This window comes from Fulmarus glacialis, unplaced genomic scaffold (assembly GCF_000690835.1).
Source record: "Fulmarus glacialis isolate BGI_N327 unplaced genomic scaffold, ASM69083v1 scaffold27619, whole genome shotgun sequence".
In the NCBI taxonomy this organism is placed as follows: domain Eukaryota; kingdom Metazoa; phylum Chordata; class Aves; order Procellariiformes; family Procellariidae; genus Fulmarus; species Fulmarus glacialis.
Genome location: NW_009234321.1, coordinates 13,214 through 31,489, shown reverse-complemented (window position 1 = coordinate 31,489; position 18,276 = coordinate 13,214). Strand labels below are relative to the sequence as shown.

Genomic DNA, 18,276 nt, shown 5'->3' with positions numbered 1-18,276 from the left:
AATGCCTTCTTCCAATGCACAGGATTATTAACCTTAACCATTAAAAAGCCCGGTTTGCATGACTAAACCTCCCTCATGCATTCTGCTACAGAAGACGTGCAATTGGAGATGAGATCTATGTCAACAGAAGGGATCTGATTTCAGATCCTTTACCATCAAAGTCTACTGGTCTTCAAAATTAATGCAAAGGCCACTGTCTTGGCAGGCTTGGGATGCAAAATTCTTTCTCTGGTTACACGTAGCTCCATTTTTGCTGTGTTTCTGGATGTGTCTCATTTTTTTATCTTAGCTTCAGATCAACAATTTTTATGGGGGTTTAAATACAATACCTTAAGTACAATAAATAGAATACTAACACAAAAAGAGAATTGTGTTTGAAGAGGCTACTAATATAACAAAAGAACAAGATTCTTAAGTTAATAAGTAATAAACATGTTTTCTCACACTCTTTTTAGCAGTACATTATGTTTATAATTCCTAAGAATCTCTAAAAGCAAATATATTTCAAAAAATCACTTACAGCTTAACAATACATTAGTTTTAATGAGAGCCATTTCACCCAAGTAGCAGGCACTGCTGAGATGGAATGAGTTCCTGATCACAGATTTAACTCAAAAGGATTAATCCATTTCTTAAATAAAAATGACCAGATGCAAAGACAAAGGACTCAAAGGTAGAATGGAAAGGAACCATACAGCTTGGGCCACATAACAGGTCAACACTTCAGGACACACAGGCAGCTGATGCACAGGGCCATGGCTTCTTTCCCATCCCCCTTAGCATGAATGCTAAGGAAATGAGAGAGTTGTGGTGCTCCTTTGAAATAAAATTAACTTCCTCTTTTTCACACAGGGATTGAAGTACGAGGTGCCTTGAACTGGTCTGAGTCCCTTTTACAGCCTTTAAAACCTAGGAAAACCAACACACTCTGCTGAGTACATCTTGGAGAGCCAGCACTTACAGATCAGTAGTATATTCAGGAAGGTGACCGGGTAATCGGGTGAGTTTTTGGTTAGAGCAGTCTACAATTGTTCCCTCGCAGCGACACTTCTCAGGACAGACAAGGTCCATGAAACACTTCCCGGTGAATTTACTTCTGTAATCCTCTGACCCTGCAATAGAAGGAAAATATATTTCAGCAAACAGCTCTTGATAACTGTAGCAGTCAGAGATTTTATGGAATCTATTCTCAACACTGCCTCCTGTCTGCTTCCAGCTCCTGCACACAATTTTAATATTTGCCAAAGACTTTTGTTCAGCAATTTTTCAAATTACTCCCAAGACTAGCCTCTGTTTTTTCACTCTTCCCTTGATAGATTAATTCCTTGTCTAACAAGCCTACCTGTTAAGGTATTTTTTGAAGCACGTCTAATTAGCTGTTGGAGTCTGCTTCAAAGGAGCTCCAGCAAAGTCATTTCTTCCCATTTGGAACTTAGTCCAGCAACAAGGAAAAGGAATCTCATGAAAGCAGGAGCTATCTTGGTGCATTCAAATGACAAAGGATTTTTAAAGATGTCATTAAAAAGCCCAGAATTTTCAGACCTCAGTTACTGAGAGTTATTTTTGAGAGCAATCTTTTATGAAAGAACCTTGTCAATTTTCCAACAATTAGATACCTTTATTAACTATGTTAAACAAACAGCAGAGGAAAGTAATAGCAGTTTAAATCATTTTCATTTTAATTAAGGAACGGGTAGACCATACTTAGTGAGAAGCACTCCCTAATGTACCATTATACCATGATTGCCAGACCTCTTTGACTAGGTTTTTGACCCGTTCTAATGAAATGCTTTTCCAATTAGGCTCAGTGAACTAATCTGTCTTTTTAAGGTTTGGTTTTTCTCTTTTAATAACAGCAGCTTGGAAACTTGATCTCTGTGCTTCAAGGAACCAGGAGTATTAATAAATGTGTATGTAAGCAAAGTGTTGCCAAGACTCCGCCATGCAATACCTGCCCCCTCACTTCGTATTTCATAATGGAAGCACCAGAATTGTCTCAGGAACCTTGTGTAATGCCCAGTGATCATAACTACCAAGAGGTATTTTTTAACTTTTCGAGAGTTTTAAAAGTCAATTGCAAGGCTTTCTCAGGAATGATCTGAGCAAGTTCAGCTTTTAAGAACCTGAAAGCATCAATAGAAACTTAAACCTGAGCTGAAATTTTTTTTTAGAAACTTGATGACATTCTTTGCCTGCTTCCCCTTCCCAGACTGATAAATACACCACTGCTCATTTTATGATCTCATACTATTTTCTGTAAGAAAAAAGAAGTCACCTAAACCCACTATTATTTTAATTTATGTTACACATTACCTCCACAAGGGTGATGCAGTGAAAGCAAGCAATTCTGCCGGCAACCTAACATTTTGATTCCACAGACACACTTCAGTTTAGTTTTGTAATTCCGAACTAGATTATGAAAAACATCACATATAGCTTTGTACATTACACTTGTGTGGTACTAAATACTTTGCAGGTTATCATGCTTATTGTAATTTACACATCTAAAGTGAGACTTGGCTACTGTTTTTTAGCTTGACCGCACAGCACTTAAAATATTAGGACCACTGGGCATTTTAAAGTATTATAAAAATACACTCTAAGCCTTTCCCCACACCACCATCATTTAAACTCTTATCCTTTAAAAAAAAACTCATCTGATTTCCAGTCCTAAAAATTCCAGGCTTGGTAATCAGGCTAAAATGAAAAGTGATGAGCATATTATGGCTTGATTACAAGAACATATAGCTTTTCTTTCTTAGGTATATGAGACAGTACCTTTGGTTATGATTTCTTGGAAATAATGCCAAAGATGAACAGTTATGAGGACCAGAGTTTATTAAAACTGCCACAATTACAGTACGCCTTGAAAAACCCAGCAAAATTTTTCAGTGACCAGAAAGTGTCTTGGAAATCCCCAAATTAACCCTTGAAGAAGCACTTTAAATTTTCATTGTAAAAGCTTTCTTTGAAAGAATAATCACAAACGTTTGAAGTTATGCAGAGTAAATATTTATTAAGTATAATTTTTATTCTACTGATAGATACAAGATTCATCTTCCCATGGGAAAAAAGAAGGATGGGAAAGTAAGTGGAATGCTTTATGAAGGAGAAAAAGGGGTATATAACATTAGAGGGTGAAAACCAGTTTTTGGTTTTCTCTCAAGCTTTCTGGCAAAGTAAATAAAGTATATTTACCACATTTTGACTTAGCAGTCTCACTCTCTTGATGGCATACGACTTTCAACACTGCATCAGCTATAAGAAGTTGATCTTGCCTGGGCATCAGTCCACTGCCTCCACACGTGCATCAGGGGAAAGCCCTCTCAGCTCAGCAGGAGAGGAAGGGAACAAACACCACCTTCATACTTCTCTTTCTCAATAGCATGTATATGCTAAGCAAGTACTCAGTCATCCATTATTCACCTGCCAACAACTAGATAAAATTTACTATTTGACCTGAGCCTTGAGATCACTTGGACAGGTGGCTGCTCTATTAAGATATTCCCATCTGGGATACTAATGTGAAATTCAGCCATCTGCTTGCAGAACTATTTAAGTGCGTATATCCATTTCTACACACAGGGCTTTATCAGTGTACTACTGCAGGGCTCTGAGTGAACATGACAGGACTCAGGAAGTACAATTAACCATCACATGCATGTAGTACTTCTTGCATGCTATAAAATCACCTGTGGAAAGCCATGGAAAAGAGATGCAGGACAGGCACAGAAGAAACACTTGGCTTCATTTTACTATTCCAGACCAGCCATTTGGTCATTTTATTATACCTGAAAGCATGTGTGCACTGTAGCTGAGAACTCTGTGAAGCTTGGCTGAATGTAAAACATGATCTGGGAGTTTCTAGTAATTTCCAAAATTAAAAAGAATTAAGTTTGCTGTAAAATGAGTAGCCAAGGCAACAGCAAGGCCTGTGTTTAACTGAAGGCAACTGTGTTTTTGTGAATTGCTAGTTACTCTGATAACATTTTCATTTCACAACCTATGTGACACCACTATCAGGTACCAGGGCATTGCAATTACTCAGTATCACAAAACAAACACACATGCCATTCTACAAAACAGTAGTATTGAGATAAAGAAACACCACATTTCCAAGTACTCAAAAATTTTAGGTGCCTTTCTAATGCCCACATGGAGAAATAAAGCAACAGACACAAATACCTTTTTGTCCAATTCTTTTTAAGCATTGCTTAGCAAACCTGATTTCAGTTTTTAAAACTTAGCTTTGCCCAAAGGACTTAAAAGGAGTGCTGGATGATCTGTTCTGGAAAAAATCAAGCTGTCTTAACAGGGGCTTGATATATTCATTCATCTCTTCTAGAAAAGATGGATCCAGCTGCCTCGAATTTGGCACCAAAAATATGATCACAGAAATCACTTGGTCTAAAACTTGGACAAAAAACCAGGAATCCCGACACTCACGTCTTCATGTAACCAGTAGATCACAATTCTCATAGGTTTTCAGGAAAAAAAGGAGGTACATTGTTTGTCATAATTTCACATCGGTAGTATTAATTCTTATCACTAATTACAGAGAAAATCTAAGAACCTCAGATGTCCTTCTTCTGATGGCTCCACAACAGATACGTTAACAAATTTGCAAGATGAGGCAGTATTTCTGTATAAGAAAACTTCTGTAGGAGGCTCTCAAAGTCTTTTATGAATAGGTGTAATTATCTCTACTTTACATAGGGGGGAAGTTAGGCAGAAGTATGTTAAAGATCTTATCTAAGCTGTCAAAGCTAAAACGGCCCATTTGCATATGCTGACTCAGCTTTGTGCTATGTAACTATTGGATAATACTGTTTTCATACAGGCCACGTTACCCATGTCATTTCAAGAGATAAAAGATAATGCTTTGCAGTCTTTTCTGAAGTTCTTTTGCAGTATACTTCATTATATTCATAATGAAATGCCAGCACATTAAGATTGCTCAGATCAGGTCCAAAGTTATGTTAAGTAGCAGGCATCTTGTTACAGAAGCGGCATCCAGAGTGTACCTCAAGTAGAAGGACTCACTGGACAGCTCAAATAGAGAGATGTAGCTTACATTATTTATAAGGTAAGAAGACAAAAAATATTTTTCATCTTTGTAGGTATGGCTGGAATCACCCTTGAATCATATTAATCAACAGGATGCCTAACTTCTTCATTCCAAGAGCAATTAAACAGATTAATTACTTAGAAATGGTTATTGTGCATGCAAGCCCTCTGGAAAGTCTGTTGCAAATATCACTAGGGCTCCCCCCTGCAGTGCCCGGGAGTCTGGGTAAGCAACACTTCACCTTTTTCATTTTTCCTGTGAGAAAAGGGGAATCTCTCACCTTTTGATGCTTCTGAAACCAGCAGAAGTATCCCAGCATGCCATGCGGCAGGGAGTATGCAGCCTTCCATGGTGCTTGACAGAACCATGTTCAATTTGTATTGTTCTACCACATGGTTAGATCAAGCACAAAGGAAAACCCCATGAACAGCCAGAGTCAGAGTTAGGCAGCGCCAAAGAGAGAAGAGCGTTGAGAGGAAGCAGCATGGAGAAGCACAAGCTGAAGGTTCACGGAGAGCTGCTCTCCACTCCACCCATGCAAAAAGGTGCTGGATACAAGAGGTCATCCTTTACGCTATAACTGCAGGAACACCCTGGAGCACAATTGGGGTTAGTGTACAAGAACAGAGCCCAGGTGAATTCAGAGACAGAACTAATATGATAGAAAATACTGCCAAAGGACTGCAAACAGCTCCTTCCAGGAAGGATGTGGAACTTCCACCACATATTGAATGCCCAATCTGCGCTGCTCTTTATTAGCTACTTACTCTCTCCTGGTGTCTCCTTTCAGTATAAATGCCATTTTGGTTTGCTCCATTTATTTAAATGCAATCTTAGAAATATCGCAGCTCACATTAATAATATAGATTCTGAGCTGATGGCCATGCTCTGGCATTAAATGCTCCCCAAGCTCCCTTTGAGCCTGATTTCAGCTCCCAGTGGCCTTTCATGCTGGTGGCACTTACACTGACAATCTGTAATTACCACTGCTTTTTTTTTTTTTTCCCCAACTGCACTTTACAGCAAGGTAGCACACATGCTCCTACGGATATATTAAGGCAAACAGAAGTGTTTTGTTATTCTGTTTCTTGGCATAATATTTGTTGGGTTTTGTACATCATTTGCTGATGGAAGCATTCTCTCTTTCTGACATGCTGGATTATTTCAAACAGCTTTACTTCTTGCAACTCATTCCTGCAACTTTGACATGTAAAGTAGGGCATTCAGTTTTGGCTTGACTGCTCCCACTGAAATAAAACTCCCATTGACTTTAATGTCTGCAGAGCTATGCCAGTGGAGAGTGCTTTTGAAAGTCACATCTCAAATGTTCTTGCAGACTTCATGAACGAGAGAGGAAGTGGCTGTCCTTCACAACTGCTCAGAACATTTTGCTGAACTTCAGTGAAGGTCAATGCTTGTGCTTTTAAAAAAAACATCACTTTCCTTAGTAAGGGGTTTGCATTGCCCAAAGAACAAAGTCAGCATCAAGCAAATTATTCATTGCCTACATGGAGAACAATGCAAGTACTTGAGCAGAGATGACAGATAACACAGCAAGGGTCTCTGCTTCACCATTTTCCTATGAACCAGCATTAATTATGCAGAAAGTCAACACACAATTACTTGGGAACTCCAGAAAATAAGTACAATGTTAACTTAGTCGTCTCATACTGTGGGTTTGCATACAGCAATGAAAGTAAGACAATTTGATTTACTGTCTATCTGTACAATCTAAGAAAGAAACCAAAGCAGCTTTTTAGTGGAACCTAACACAATAAACCTTCAATCCCCACAAGCTGCCAAACTAGCCAGAGTCCTAACTGATACAAAAATTAGATTATTAATTTTCTTTTGTGACTCATGCAACATGGCACAAAGAGGCATTAATTTTCTTCCATGATTCATTCAAAGTATGCATAACCCTGGAATCCACACCTCATTTATTTAGAAATTACACCTATAACTAGCATCCCTGCCAATAATTTTGTATGGCTCTAGCGAAGAAGGATGCAGAGTTCCGTATCCTTATTCCTACACTGGTTTAATAACGCAGCAGTTCTGGCATGGGCTCTTCAAATAAATTCATCCACAGTACTGTGTTAAGCAATGAGAAGTAATAGTTCATATCTTCCAAAGACTTTTATATTATATACTGATTTTCAGTATTAAGTGGAATATCTGTAATAAACTCAGTAATTTCAGTGTCAATGAACTCTTTCAGTCCTACTGGAAACAAATGCAGTCAGAGCCCTGTAAATGTCTTCCTGAGAAACCCCTAGAGAATATTTTGAACAAGTCTCTATTCCTCTGCTGCACTAATTAAACACTGCTTACAATAACTGCCTAAGCTAATCATCAACTACAATGAACAAGAGGTACCAGCACACAAAGAAAAGTCTGCCAAAACCCTAATTTATGTCCCCAGAACACATGAGAAGCAAAATACTCCACAGGCACATTCTGGCCTTTCTGCTTATTGCAGACTATTGCAAAAAATGTGCAGGAACATAGCTGCCTCCTCTTTTTTTTTTTTTTTTTTTTTTTTTTTTGACAAATAGGAAAGAAAACAACACGGAAGCATGCTATTTTGTAAATTACATTTAAAAAAAAATATTCCATAAGCCTTTGGATGTACATAAGATCATTCTGCATAAATGTTTGCAAAAAAAAAAAAAGTTGAAAAAGGAATGACCATATCTCCAGATATTTGCCAGTTTTCATGAAAAACTCACCCTTTAGATATACTCTACATACAAGCAGCATTGTATGGTTTGCTCTTAGTGTTAATTCACGTCTGGTAATCCAAGATCTGTTTGTTTATCAGTCACTGAAGCCGCAGTTTGCTAAGAATTTGTATATAGGAGCCTATTTTTAACTGTCCTGTCAAGCTGTAACACCTCAGGAGACTGCTGCAGTCTCAGAATAGTCAGATGAAAATTTATTGTCTAATTGCAGGCTCAAACATTCTTGCACTGGTTTTAGCTGACTAGCTCTCTTCATGCCAATGCCTCTCCAATGATTTTCTTTATAGTATTCAAGTGACCGCTATACACACAAAAAAGAGCTAACTTTGCATCTCTGGTAAGTTGATCAGCTTAATCTCAACACATGCAATGGCAACGTGAGAGAAGAGAACAAACTTTGTCCCACCTCAGTTTTTGAGGTATCTGAGTTACAAGAGTAATCATTCAGCTTTCTGCTGTAGCTAATGAAGACACCTCCAGAGGACAACTCAGATCTCAAGTGAGGAATCTATATTGCTCTGTACTCTGCCTACATGGGGAATCTAGGACAACTATGTTACTTGGATGCCTAGGTGATATGGATACAACTGTGACTGAATGTTCGTGCTCCCTCTTTTCATTGCCTCTTTACTATAATTGCAAATAGGGATGTTGGCTGGTAACAAAGAAGTTAAGATGTTTCATTTTTTTGAAGACTACTTCAGCTTAAAAATAAAATGAGGCACAGCCTTAAAATAAACTTTTTAACTGGGACACGTCAATTTACTTTCTTATTAAGAACCATACTCTCTGCCAAACAGTCCCACCAGCTCTATGTTAAGCTTATGCTTCCTTGAGTAAAATGGTTTCCATTCTGCCTCCTTTCCCCCTACTGCAGTGCAGGAAACCTTCACCATAGTGTTCATCGTGAGCTAGTGAAGGGTTAGAGTAACTGACACAAATATTAACATAAAGATATGAATTGCTATCAAAGATTTACAGGAAAAGGAGGGCTATAATCAGTATAAAGTACAGCCAAATTACTTTTTCAACAGGAACATTTCTACAGTACAAGGGAATTTAGCTCCATTACTATTAGTCATAGCAGTCATGTTGTGTTCTCTAATGACTTCAACTTCAGAAAAATTTCATGCAAACCAAAGCTCAAATATACTCAGTTACAGTTTACGGTGAAGACTTCAGGTTCATAATTATGAATTCAGTCTAAGATTTAATCTGCAGGTGGTTTGTTGCTGTTAAACAACCTTCCATTCAGATAGAATTATTCTTACGCACAACGAACGCATATCCTCAGTTTTGCTATATTCAGAGAGTTTCTGAAGGTACTTTTGCCGAGTCTTTGTGTCTTTCAGGGGAAAAAAAAAAAATAGAACACACTGCATTTAACTGAATAAAACCAAAATAAAGCACAAAAAAAAAAAAAACCACAGAAAGAAATCTGAATGCAGTTAATTTTCCAGTTGTCCAGATCATAGGCAATGTACTCTGCTCAAGCAAATCCCTGGTGAGCAAAAGTGCTGGAGCTTAGCCTCAGACAAGATTTCCCGCAAACGTGACCAGGCTTAGAGCATGTGAAGGTGCCTGTGCAGGACTGCCAATCCCCACCACTGCCACCTCCAGCACGGACAAACCTACAAGCTGTCAGGGCTTGGTACATGCTCAGGCAGGAGCTGCTGGAGACCAGCACACTAAGGGCAGGCATAATCGCGAATCTCCGAGCACGTGCCACTGCAGCACTGTAACAAGGCAATCAAGAGCAGGTAGATATCAGTGCTTTTCATCAAACAGAAAACGCTAAGGGCAGGAATATGAATACCTAGTCTGTAAATGACTATTTGCTTATTAAAAATGGAAGGAATTTGCAAAGTTGTCATCAGAGTGATTGGCAAATTATGGGAACAACTGAGAGTGTTTCAGTCAGATAAATTATGTAAGATCTGGATTAGATTCATTTGCCTTTCATGACTTTTAAACACTGGTTGAGGAGTAACAATACATTGCACCTTTCATTTTGAGAGCTCAAAGAGCTTAAATAATGTTTACGTGTCACTAAGAACAGAGAAGGAGATAACCTAGGGAGACCAAGAGACAGGACACGTGTGAACTGGCGTAGGCACCAGACAAAAAGCCCTGATGTGCAGCCTGTGTTCTCCTGACTGGGAACACTCTGTCCATTGCAGTTCCATGCTTCTAAGGCTGAAGAAGAGAGAAGGAAATTTCAGGTGATCACAAATAATAGGAACTCTGTTCCAAAGTAGTCAGGTAACCCAAGAAAGGTGAATATGTGTGAAGACAGAGACTGGAAAAGACACATAAAGAATTAGGAGGAAAACTGCAATTAGTAAGAAGAGTTTTTATCAAATGCCTTTGAAAATTATGAATGAATAAACAGCAACTATATTACTATCTAATAACAGGGTATTCCTGTCACACGAGATATAACACTAGCCCTAAATATGCAAGCTCTGGATCCATATGTAGCACAGAGGCTGACTTTGATTTGGGTTGGGTTAACAAGAAGCAGTGTCCAAAAAGGAGAGAATTGTGCTGGCATTGAGAGAATTGTGCTCCTCCTATTATTCCCTGTGCTTTTGATTTGTACAGCACTATCTGGAACTGAAGTAACTAATTAAAGTCAGTTAGATACAGTGTATGCCCCGATGCAAAAGGAAGCAGGAAGACGGGTTTACTTCATAGTATTGCAAATAGTAACCTTATTTCTAAGACTCTTATTTCTAAGAGTCAGAAGATAAAAAGCTTTTGTGATGTGATGCTCGTAGATATACATATGCTTTGATCATTGTCAGAAATGGTTTGTGTAGGTGCAGGTTTGTGCAGGTGGAACTTCTGAAATACACAATATACTGAAAAACGCAAACATATCACAGGGAAAAAAAAGATACACAGCTGAATACAAGGGCAGTTCTCTGCAAAAGCTATTTCATACACAGTGTCATACAGCAATCAAGGATCCTGCCAACTCTTGAAGTGACAATAAGCTACAACAGAGACAACACAATCTGCTCATAGATTCATTTCCCTTCTTCCTAAAGCCCAGTGCTGCTTTAGAAAACAAAACTGCTATATAGTGAACTTAATCAAATGCTACTGGGCAGAAGATTTTTGTTCTTTTTTCCCCCTATTCCTACTAAGAATGGGAGCCTCCCGTGACCTAAGACTGGCAAGTACCATTGGATCCTTATGTGGTCATAGTGGGCAGATGCAGCCAAAAGAAAATGATCATCAAAATTTTACTGTTGCCACTGAAAATGACAGTATTTCCCTTTTCTAAACAGAAGAGAGAGAGAATTAGTCACAGCCAATTTCTCTTTCAAGAAAAACCTTTTTTAGTCTCAGATTCTATAGCTGTGGGGAGAGAGTTGAGCAAGTGGGAGGTTTATTATTATTTTGGTGCACCGCATTAAATGGAAGGCAGAAAAATATGCGAAATAGCTTAAACATATTCCATAGTATATTCAACAGCTTTGCCTGTCTCACAGCCCTGGGCAAAAACATACCCCTTTCCCTGCTGTTCCTTCATTTCATGCTATAATGCTTCCAATTCTCCTTTTATAAAGAATTATGTACATTATCTACCTGTTGCACAGAATCTCCTTCCTATGGCCACTCATAACCTTTGCAGATGTTGCTCCATCATTACCAGTAAAAGCTTGAGTCATTTGGCTTAGGGAGAAAATAGCATCTCGGAAAAGTGCCTCAATGATGAATTAAAAAAAAGAAGGCAAGTTTTTCTTGCTAAATACTAGCAAAAAGAATGGTGGGGAGCTGGAATAAAAACTGAAGGAAACAATATGCAGAATGAAGTTTTCTAGATTTGTTGTTTTTTTTTTTTTACTATGCTGCATAGTTTTGTCTTCATGGTTTCATTTAATCAGTCAAACACAGTTCTGTTTAGCCCATCTGCATCTCTGAATGTGTCCTCTCGACATTACCTTCTTGATGCTCCTCTAGCATTTCAGACTAATGAAACTCAAAACATCTCAGCTTTTCCTCCCCATTGCTGCTAACCACTCCTCTCTCCTATCCTCGTACAAAAAGCACTTCCCTCTCTTCTCTTAATTTACTGAACAATCACATTTTTTCTCATGCCAGGTCCTTCATGACAGTACCCTTTATGATACTTTGTAGAATCCAAATGAATGTGGAAAACACACAGATTGCTTCAGGACAACCTTGGAATTTTACAACTTCAGAACTGGTCCTTTCCCTGATGTCAAAGTATTAAGCACACCACATACTCATGGGTGTGATCCTGACGCTGGCTGACTATCTCTACTCCCACAGAGCTCACACTCTGAGCATCCTCATCATTCTCAAAGGTCAAAGACCAGGTCAGGATAAAATCCCTCACGTTGCTTCCTTAACCAAACCCTCATATTCACTGGGTTTTCCCCCACAAAACCATCTTTCTGACCATTGACATGTACTAAATGTATTAAACAAACTACAGGAAAGTATCAGGATCCTGAAACAAGAACTCTTTGAGAAAAGAGATGCACATATACAAAACGATTTAAAATAAAAATTCTTTTCTCATACACTGAGCAAAAGATGTAAAAACTATACAGCGAGAACCCCACAGCCAGCAAGCACACTGACAAGTTACTACGCATTGCCATCCCAGTGGGATTGTGCAGGCTCATGCGTGGATAACCCAAAGCACTGCTCAATAGCCTGACTTTGAATGATGAAGATTCATACCTCATAGACTTTTCTGCACAGAGACATGCTGCGTTAAATCCTGGGATGAAATATATTCCTCAAAATGAAAACATGGAAAATTCCTGCTAAATGCCAAGTCTGAAGCAGCCATGATTCAAAGGGACAACTTGAGCAGAACAGGTGCCAAGGATGTCTGTTCTCTGGATTGATTTACAAACTAAGATTCTTCTAAACCATTAGACGTTCCCCCTGTCTCATGTGAGCAGACAGTGAGTCGAGTTCAATGTACCTCATCGCCATCTGGAAACCCTACAGGCAAGGATATCTTCTCTATTCAGTTTTTGAATAGAATTAGTTTTCATCCAGCTGAAATCTTTGTTCTGAAGCTGTACAATCCCTGCTCTCCTCCTTCGTAAGTCAGGTTTATGCCTTTTCCATGTGGTTTTGATATACTCATAGAACTGGAGACCAAGGAAAAAACAGCCTAATGCCTCAAGGAAAGGACCCCCAAGACAAGAACTCACACAAAATATTATTCTCAGCATCACCAGGTACTGTGTTCTGCATTGTTGCTCTTCTTAGCTATGACCTTTCATAAATGATATCAGATGGTGTTTGCCTTATCCAATAGCCTGTACCATTGTTCAAGGCATGCATGCACACACATAACATTAATTTCTCTAGCCTATTAATAAAAGCAGAAGAAAATAACAAGGGCAAATTGGGTACAGATTTATACTGATCTATTTCTGCAGTCTACTTTCCTTTCTAAATTATATTTATGCATTTGCATTTCCAGTTTCTTTAAATATGAATATTACTGACTAATTATCTTGTTACTATGATGGACACAATCCAAAAACCTAGATAAAAGTATGACATAATTTCAGTTCTCGTTATAAATTTTGTGGCTTGAGTCGCAAGTAATCGAAGACTTTAACAAGCATGCCCAAGAAAACCTGACTGCAAATAAAGTTATCTTTATTTTATTTTCCCCATAAAGAGAAGGTTTAGCTCAGCATATTGTTGCAGAGATACACAAAACACAACGGCTTGTTTTGGGCTGCTGCCATTCAGTTTCATGCTGCATCCCCATCTAGAGTCATTAATCTTTTACCACCAAGAACACAATTAATCATGGTAATTTTTTTTTTCAGAGGAAAAAGGCAAAAATCATAGTAATTTTTATAGAAAACACTGCAAGGTACTCCATCAATAACAGTCATTTTTCTTCTCAGTACACACTAATAGATTTGCTCACTGAAACCTGCTTGTCTTTACAGTATACAAAAATGCAGTAATCTAAAATACATATAACCAATAGAAAAAACACATGAAGAAGTACTCTGCTTAGCTGTGCTGTACAAGGCAATAAATGTCCTTTTACTGAGAGCTGGACCATAAATAAAGAACAGATACCATTGAGAAAAAGGTGTTTATGTTACTTTGGAGGTTATTTTCAGGTGGAAACATTTTTCCACCTAGCTCACAACACAAAATCTTTGCCTAAACTATGATGCAAGTTTTGATTCAAAACTTACTAAACCAAAAAATCTTACCAACTTCACTGGCAGTTTTGCTTGAATTAGTGCATGTTACTTGTGGATATAAAAAAAAAAATCTATGAAAGCATGTGAATCAATGCCACCCCCTCACCCCCAGCATCACTGACATCCTAGGTCAGAAATGCCCATTGCCAGATGTATAAAAATCTCACTCTTACTGTTCTCAGCCTTTTAGGTCTGAGAACTTACTTGAGCTCAGCTCTTGTTAAGGTCAACAAGAGTTCTGCCTGAATACAAATGAGGATCCATCCACCTTCCACCCCTGCAAAATATGATATTTGCCACATGGATTCATATACATCTTCACTGTTTTCTTTAGACATTTTATAACCTAGTAATTCTTTTAAAATTAAATGTCACAAGCTTTTCTCTTTTCTTTGCTTTTAAGAGACACACAGAAGACAGCTATAGACTGCTTTTTTTTTGTTCTTTTTTTTTTTTAATTCATAAGGTAATTGGCTTTCTGGAGACCTAACTTAATTTTCCAAATTTAATTTTAAAAGATGCTCCATAATATCCATTATAGCAAATACTGTCCCGCAGATTCGATTAGCAGGCTCTCTGGACCTGCTTATTTCTGAATTGAAAGTGCAGTACAGCCTGGATAAATGAATTACCTGAGCAGCGGAACTTCTTGCTCTTGATCTGGCTGATTCGTTTGTTGGCAAGGCGACGCGGATTGCTGCATCGAGCACCGCTGGTTTCTATCGGATTATCCTGCAGGTAATCAGCCAGCCACTTCAAATGGCAGTCGCACACAAATGGATTCTGAGCTAAATGTCTGTGAGAAGGATGGGATGTTTAATCAGAAGTGACCTATGACACTGTACTCCATCACTGTTTTTCACAAATGCAAACCTGAAGAGTAGAGTAATTGAATAAGCTTCCAAAAACCCAGGCCTGGCGGAAACCACACGGAGCTGCACATGAATGGGAGAATTCTGTGAGCTATCACATTTTGTAGCTCATTAAGCCTGCTGCAAGTCCTTTCACAGAGGAAACAAAAATTAATACAGCAAAGCCTGCGTTAAAGGACACAGACCTCCTGTCTAGAAAGTCCAATGTTTTCTCCTGAGAGCTTGATATGCTACCTTTCGAGAGAAATGCATCTTTTTAGATGCACCTGACCTGAAGATCATTTTGGATCCTGATTTAAAAGAAATTTTATTGGCAAGTTTCACAAGAGGCCTTTTCACAAGAGTGAAATTGATATTTGCATATACTCATCATGTGTAATAGTATTCCCCTTACATGTATTTTCCCTGGACCAAAAAATTTTTACTTGCGAGACTGAACTGTTTATGCAAGGTAGAACTTCACTCTATCCTTCACCAAAATTTGCACGACATAGTTCCCACACAATTGGAAATAGGTATTATAGCATTGATTTTAACTGGATATTTAGACTCTGTTACTACAAGTCTGCTGGAGTATCTTAGAGAGAAACAGTATTTCTCTGCTGCTGTTATGACTCATTCTGCTTGACAAAGTTGAGCACTGTATCAGGAGAGTTTGTCAGACCTTTCTCAGAGCCTGATTCTGATCTTAGTTAAGTTAACTTGCACCAGCCCCTCTAACTTCCAAGGAAGCAGGACATGGCTCTCCAGTAACTGCAAAGACAGTTTAAAAAAAGACAGATGTTTAAATTTGGGTTGGACAGAGGTGTAAAGTTATATCCTCACAAGAACTCTGCTCTGTTACTGTTAGTGTATTTCTTCCACCTGTAGAAACTTCTTTTCTTTTCTGTTTGCAGTTATATTTATGAACTGTCACTTGACAGAATAAGTATAAAATACAACAGGGCAAGGGCTGTCAAGGAGTGGGAAGTGAAAGCATACATAACAGAAAGTGCCTGAAGAAACTAAAGATTACTGTTGTAGTAGAGCCATTCCTGGTATGAAAGGTCCAAAGAACAAGCAAGCATATAGAGACACGATATGGGACTGGCTTTGTAGCTCTAGAAAAAAGGCAGAAAATGGCAATCACTTGGAGTACTAAAAACGGGAGAATGAATCAAAACATTTCATGAAAACGTGTCTCACTGTGAAGCAACAAGTCCATTCTAAGAAACGGCCACCAGGAGTACCAATAAAACTCCAGGGAGAAATTTTTATACCTTAGGGGTGTGGCCTGTTGTTTAACTTAACAAATCTTATATGCCTCTGTAAATAAACCTTCTCTGTTGCACTTGTTTACATATATATCCATGTACATATATAGCATGTTGCAGCAGAAGAAAGCATGGGTCGGGGGGCAGGGCTGGAGAGGGGGGAATGTACATGATTATTCTAATGCCTTAATGATTTGTAGCAATACATACTGGCCAGATATCTGGTGGAAATTAAGGTTGTGCTTGTGGCTGCCTGAGGATGTAGCAGGTACCCTGCTGCTAGAAATCATCCCTATTAGTTCATTTTTACATGAATTAAAACATTTATAAACCTAATTTGGCCAATGCATTTCCATTATTAAAATATATATGGGCATGTGTACAGATACATTTCCAGTACTATAGTATGTGTGTATATATACATATATCATGTGCATATATATTCCAGTATGTGTGTATATATATATACACATACATATTTTAACACTAGAAATGCATATACTTACATACTACATAAACACACGGAGCCTTATATCTATATATGCACACACAAATATATATATAAACATACACAATATTCCGTGAGGGGATCCTTCCTTGTTTTTCATTTATATCAGGCTGCCAACTCCAGCTCCGAAGGACTACTATTTACTTTATTAGCTTACTACTCACAGCTTTAGGATGAAACCTTCTTCTGTAAAATATCGAGTCGTTTCTATACTTTTGCTTTCAGTTTTTCTTCTGATCCCTCTTCTCCTAATGCCTCCAATTCAAAGACTCTCAGAAAATGTTTAGTGGATTTCCTTAATGGATCAAGTAATACAATGTATCATTTCCCTCAAGTGGAATGTCAGCTGAAATACGGTTTCAGAAGACATGAACTGCACAGCAGGACTCAGACCCAGTAAGGAGAGATGCCAACTCACTAGCTCATTAAAAACTATTAGGCAATAGAATAGAATGGTTAATAGAATCTGCTGTTCATATATTGTACCGAGTCAAATTTACGTATTATCTTCCCAACAAACAGTATGAATGAATTACTCTGGGAGCTTAATAGATTTAGGACATTTATGTCACTACGGGCAGGCTGTATCAATAGCTGGCTGTGCTGCATTTATGCAATACTTCTTTTTCTTGCTCCTTTTATTTCTGTCAGAAAAGGAGGGGCTACTACCTTGGGGTCTCTTCCAAATTGTCTTAATGTCAGATGCAAAGCCCTTGCAAAGACAGGCAATATCTTTGAGGGAAAAGGAGAGAGCCTGCATACTCACAGAGTCTGGATCGATCGGAGAGGTGCAAAGAGCCCCTTGCTGATGGTCTGCAGTTTGTTGTCATAAAGAGATAGCAGTTTGAGATTATGCAGACCTTGGAACGTGTTTACCCTCAGGCAGTTGATCTTATTGGCATTGAGAAGCCTGAAAACAGAGGAAAGGTTTATAATTCATTAATCTTGTAATAATCAAATAAAGATAGACTGAACTTCGGGGTTAAATCTAAAAAAATATTAACCCAGTCGCCAAAGCCAACCCACATTTAAAGGTCTTCATTTGCCTGTTACATTAAAAAGGTGAAAAAACCACAGTCAACATTAGTACTCTCATAGCTGGGGAATATACAGACATATAACAGTGCTAGCTATCTTAAAATACTTAAAAGTTTTTGGCTTTGTATGCCCAGCCCCCTCCTCTAATTTGTTCAAAATTCTACACAAATATTTAAAGAAGTATTCAGCTTAATATACATAGAAATGGCAAATACTCCCCACGTTGCTATTCCATGCACACACTCATACACAAAGTCCACAATGAGAAGAACCTTTCTTTTCAATTTTCTCTACCAGCAGCTGTCTTAAGTCTACTGAAATTCTGGAAGTTTGACATCCTTTGATAAGCAGTGCAGGGCTAATTTGATCATGGAAGGAAAGAAAACGTGATTCTCCTCAGAGACAAGAAAAGAGAAGCGTAGGGTCTGGACTAAAACTTACTGAAAGGCAAGCTCACTTCATACCTAAGGATAGTCAAGCAGTGTAACAGGTTGCTCGGAGTTGCGCAGTCTCCCCCACTAGAGGTTTTCAAGATGATACCGAATAAAGCCATGAGCAAC

The 18,276-nt window shown here is 38.3% G+C and overlaps 1 protein-coding gene across 1 annotated transcript in view; it reads right to left on the bottom strand.

The window, feature by feature from the left end:
• LOC104082481 (slit homolog 3 protein-like) overlaps positions 1–18,276 on the bottom strand; it is a gene marked incomplete at both ends in the record, with an annotated part of 75,625 nt that overhangs the window by 46,931 nt on the left and 10,418 nt on the right. Inside the window, 3 exons of the mRNA XM_009585621.1 lie at positions 962–1,112; positions 14,678–14,841; positions 17,445–17,588. Coding sequence (XP_009583916.1) covers positions 962–1,112; positions 14,678–14,841; positions 17,445–17,588 — 459 coding nt within the window. The remainder of the gene's footprint in view (positions 1–961; positions 1,113–14,677; positions 14,842–17,444; positions 17,589–18,276) is intronic.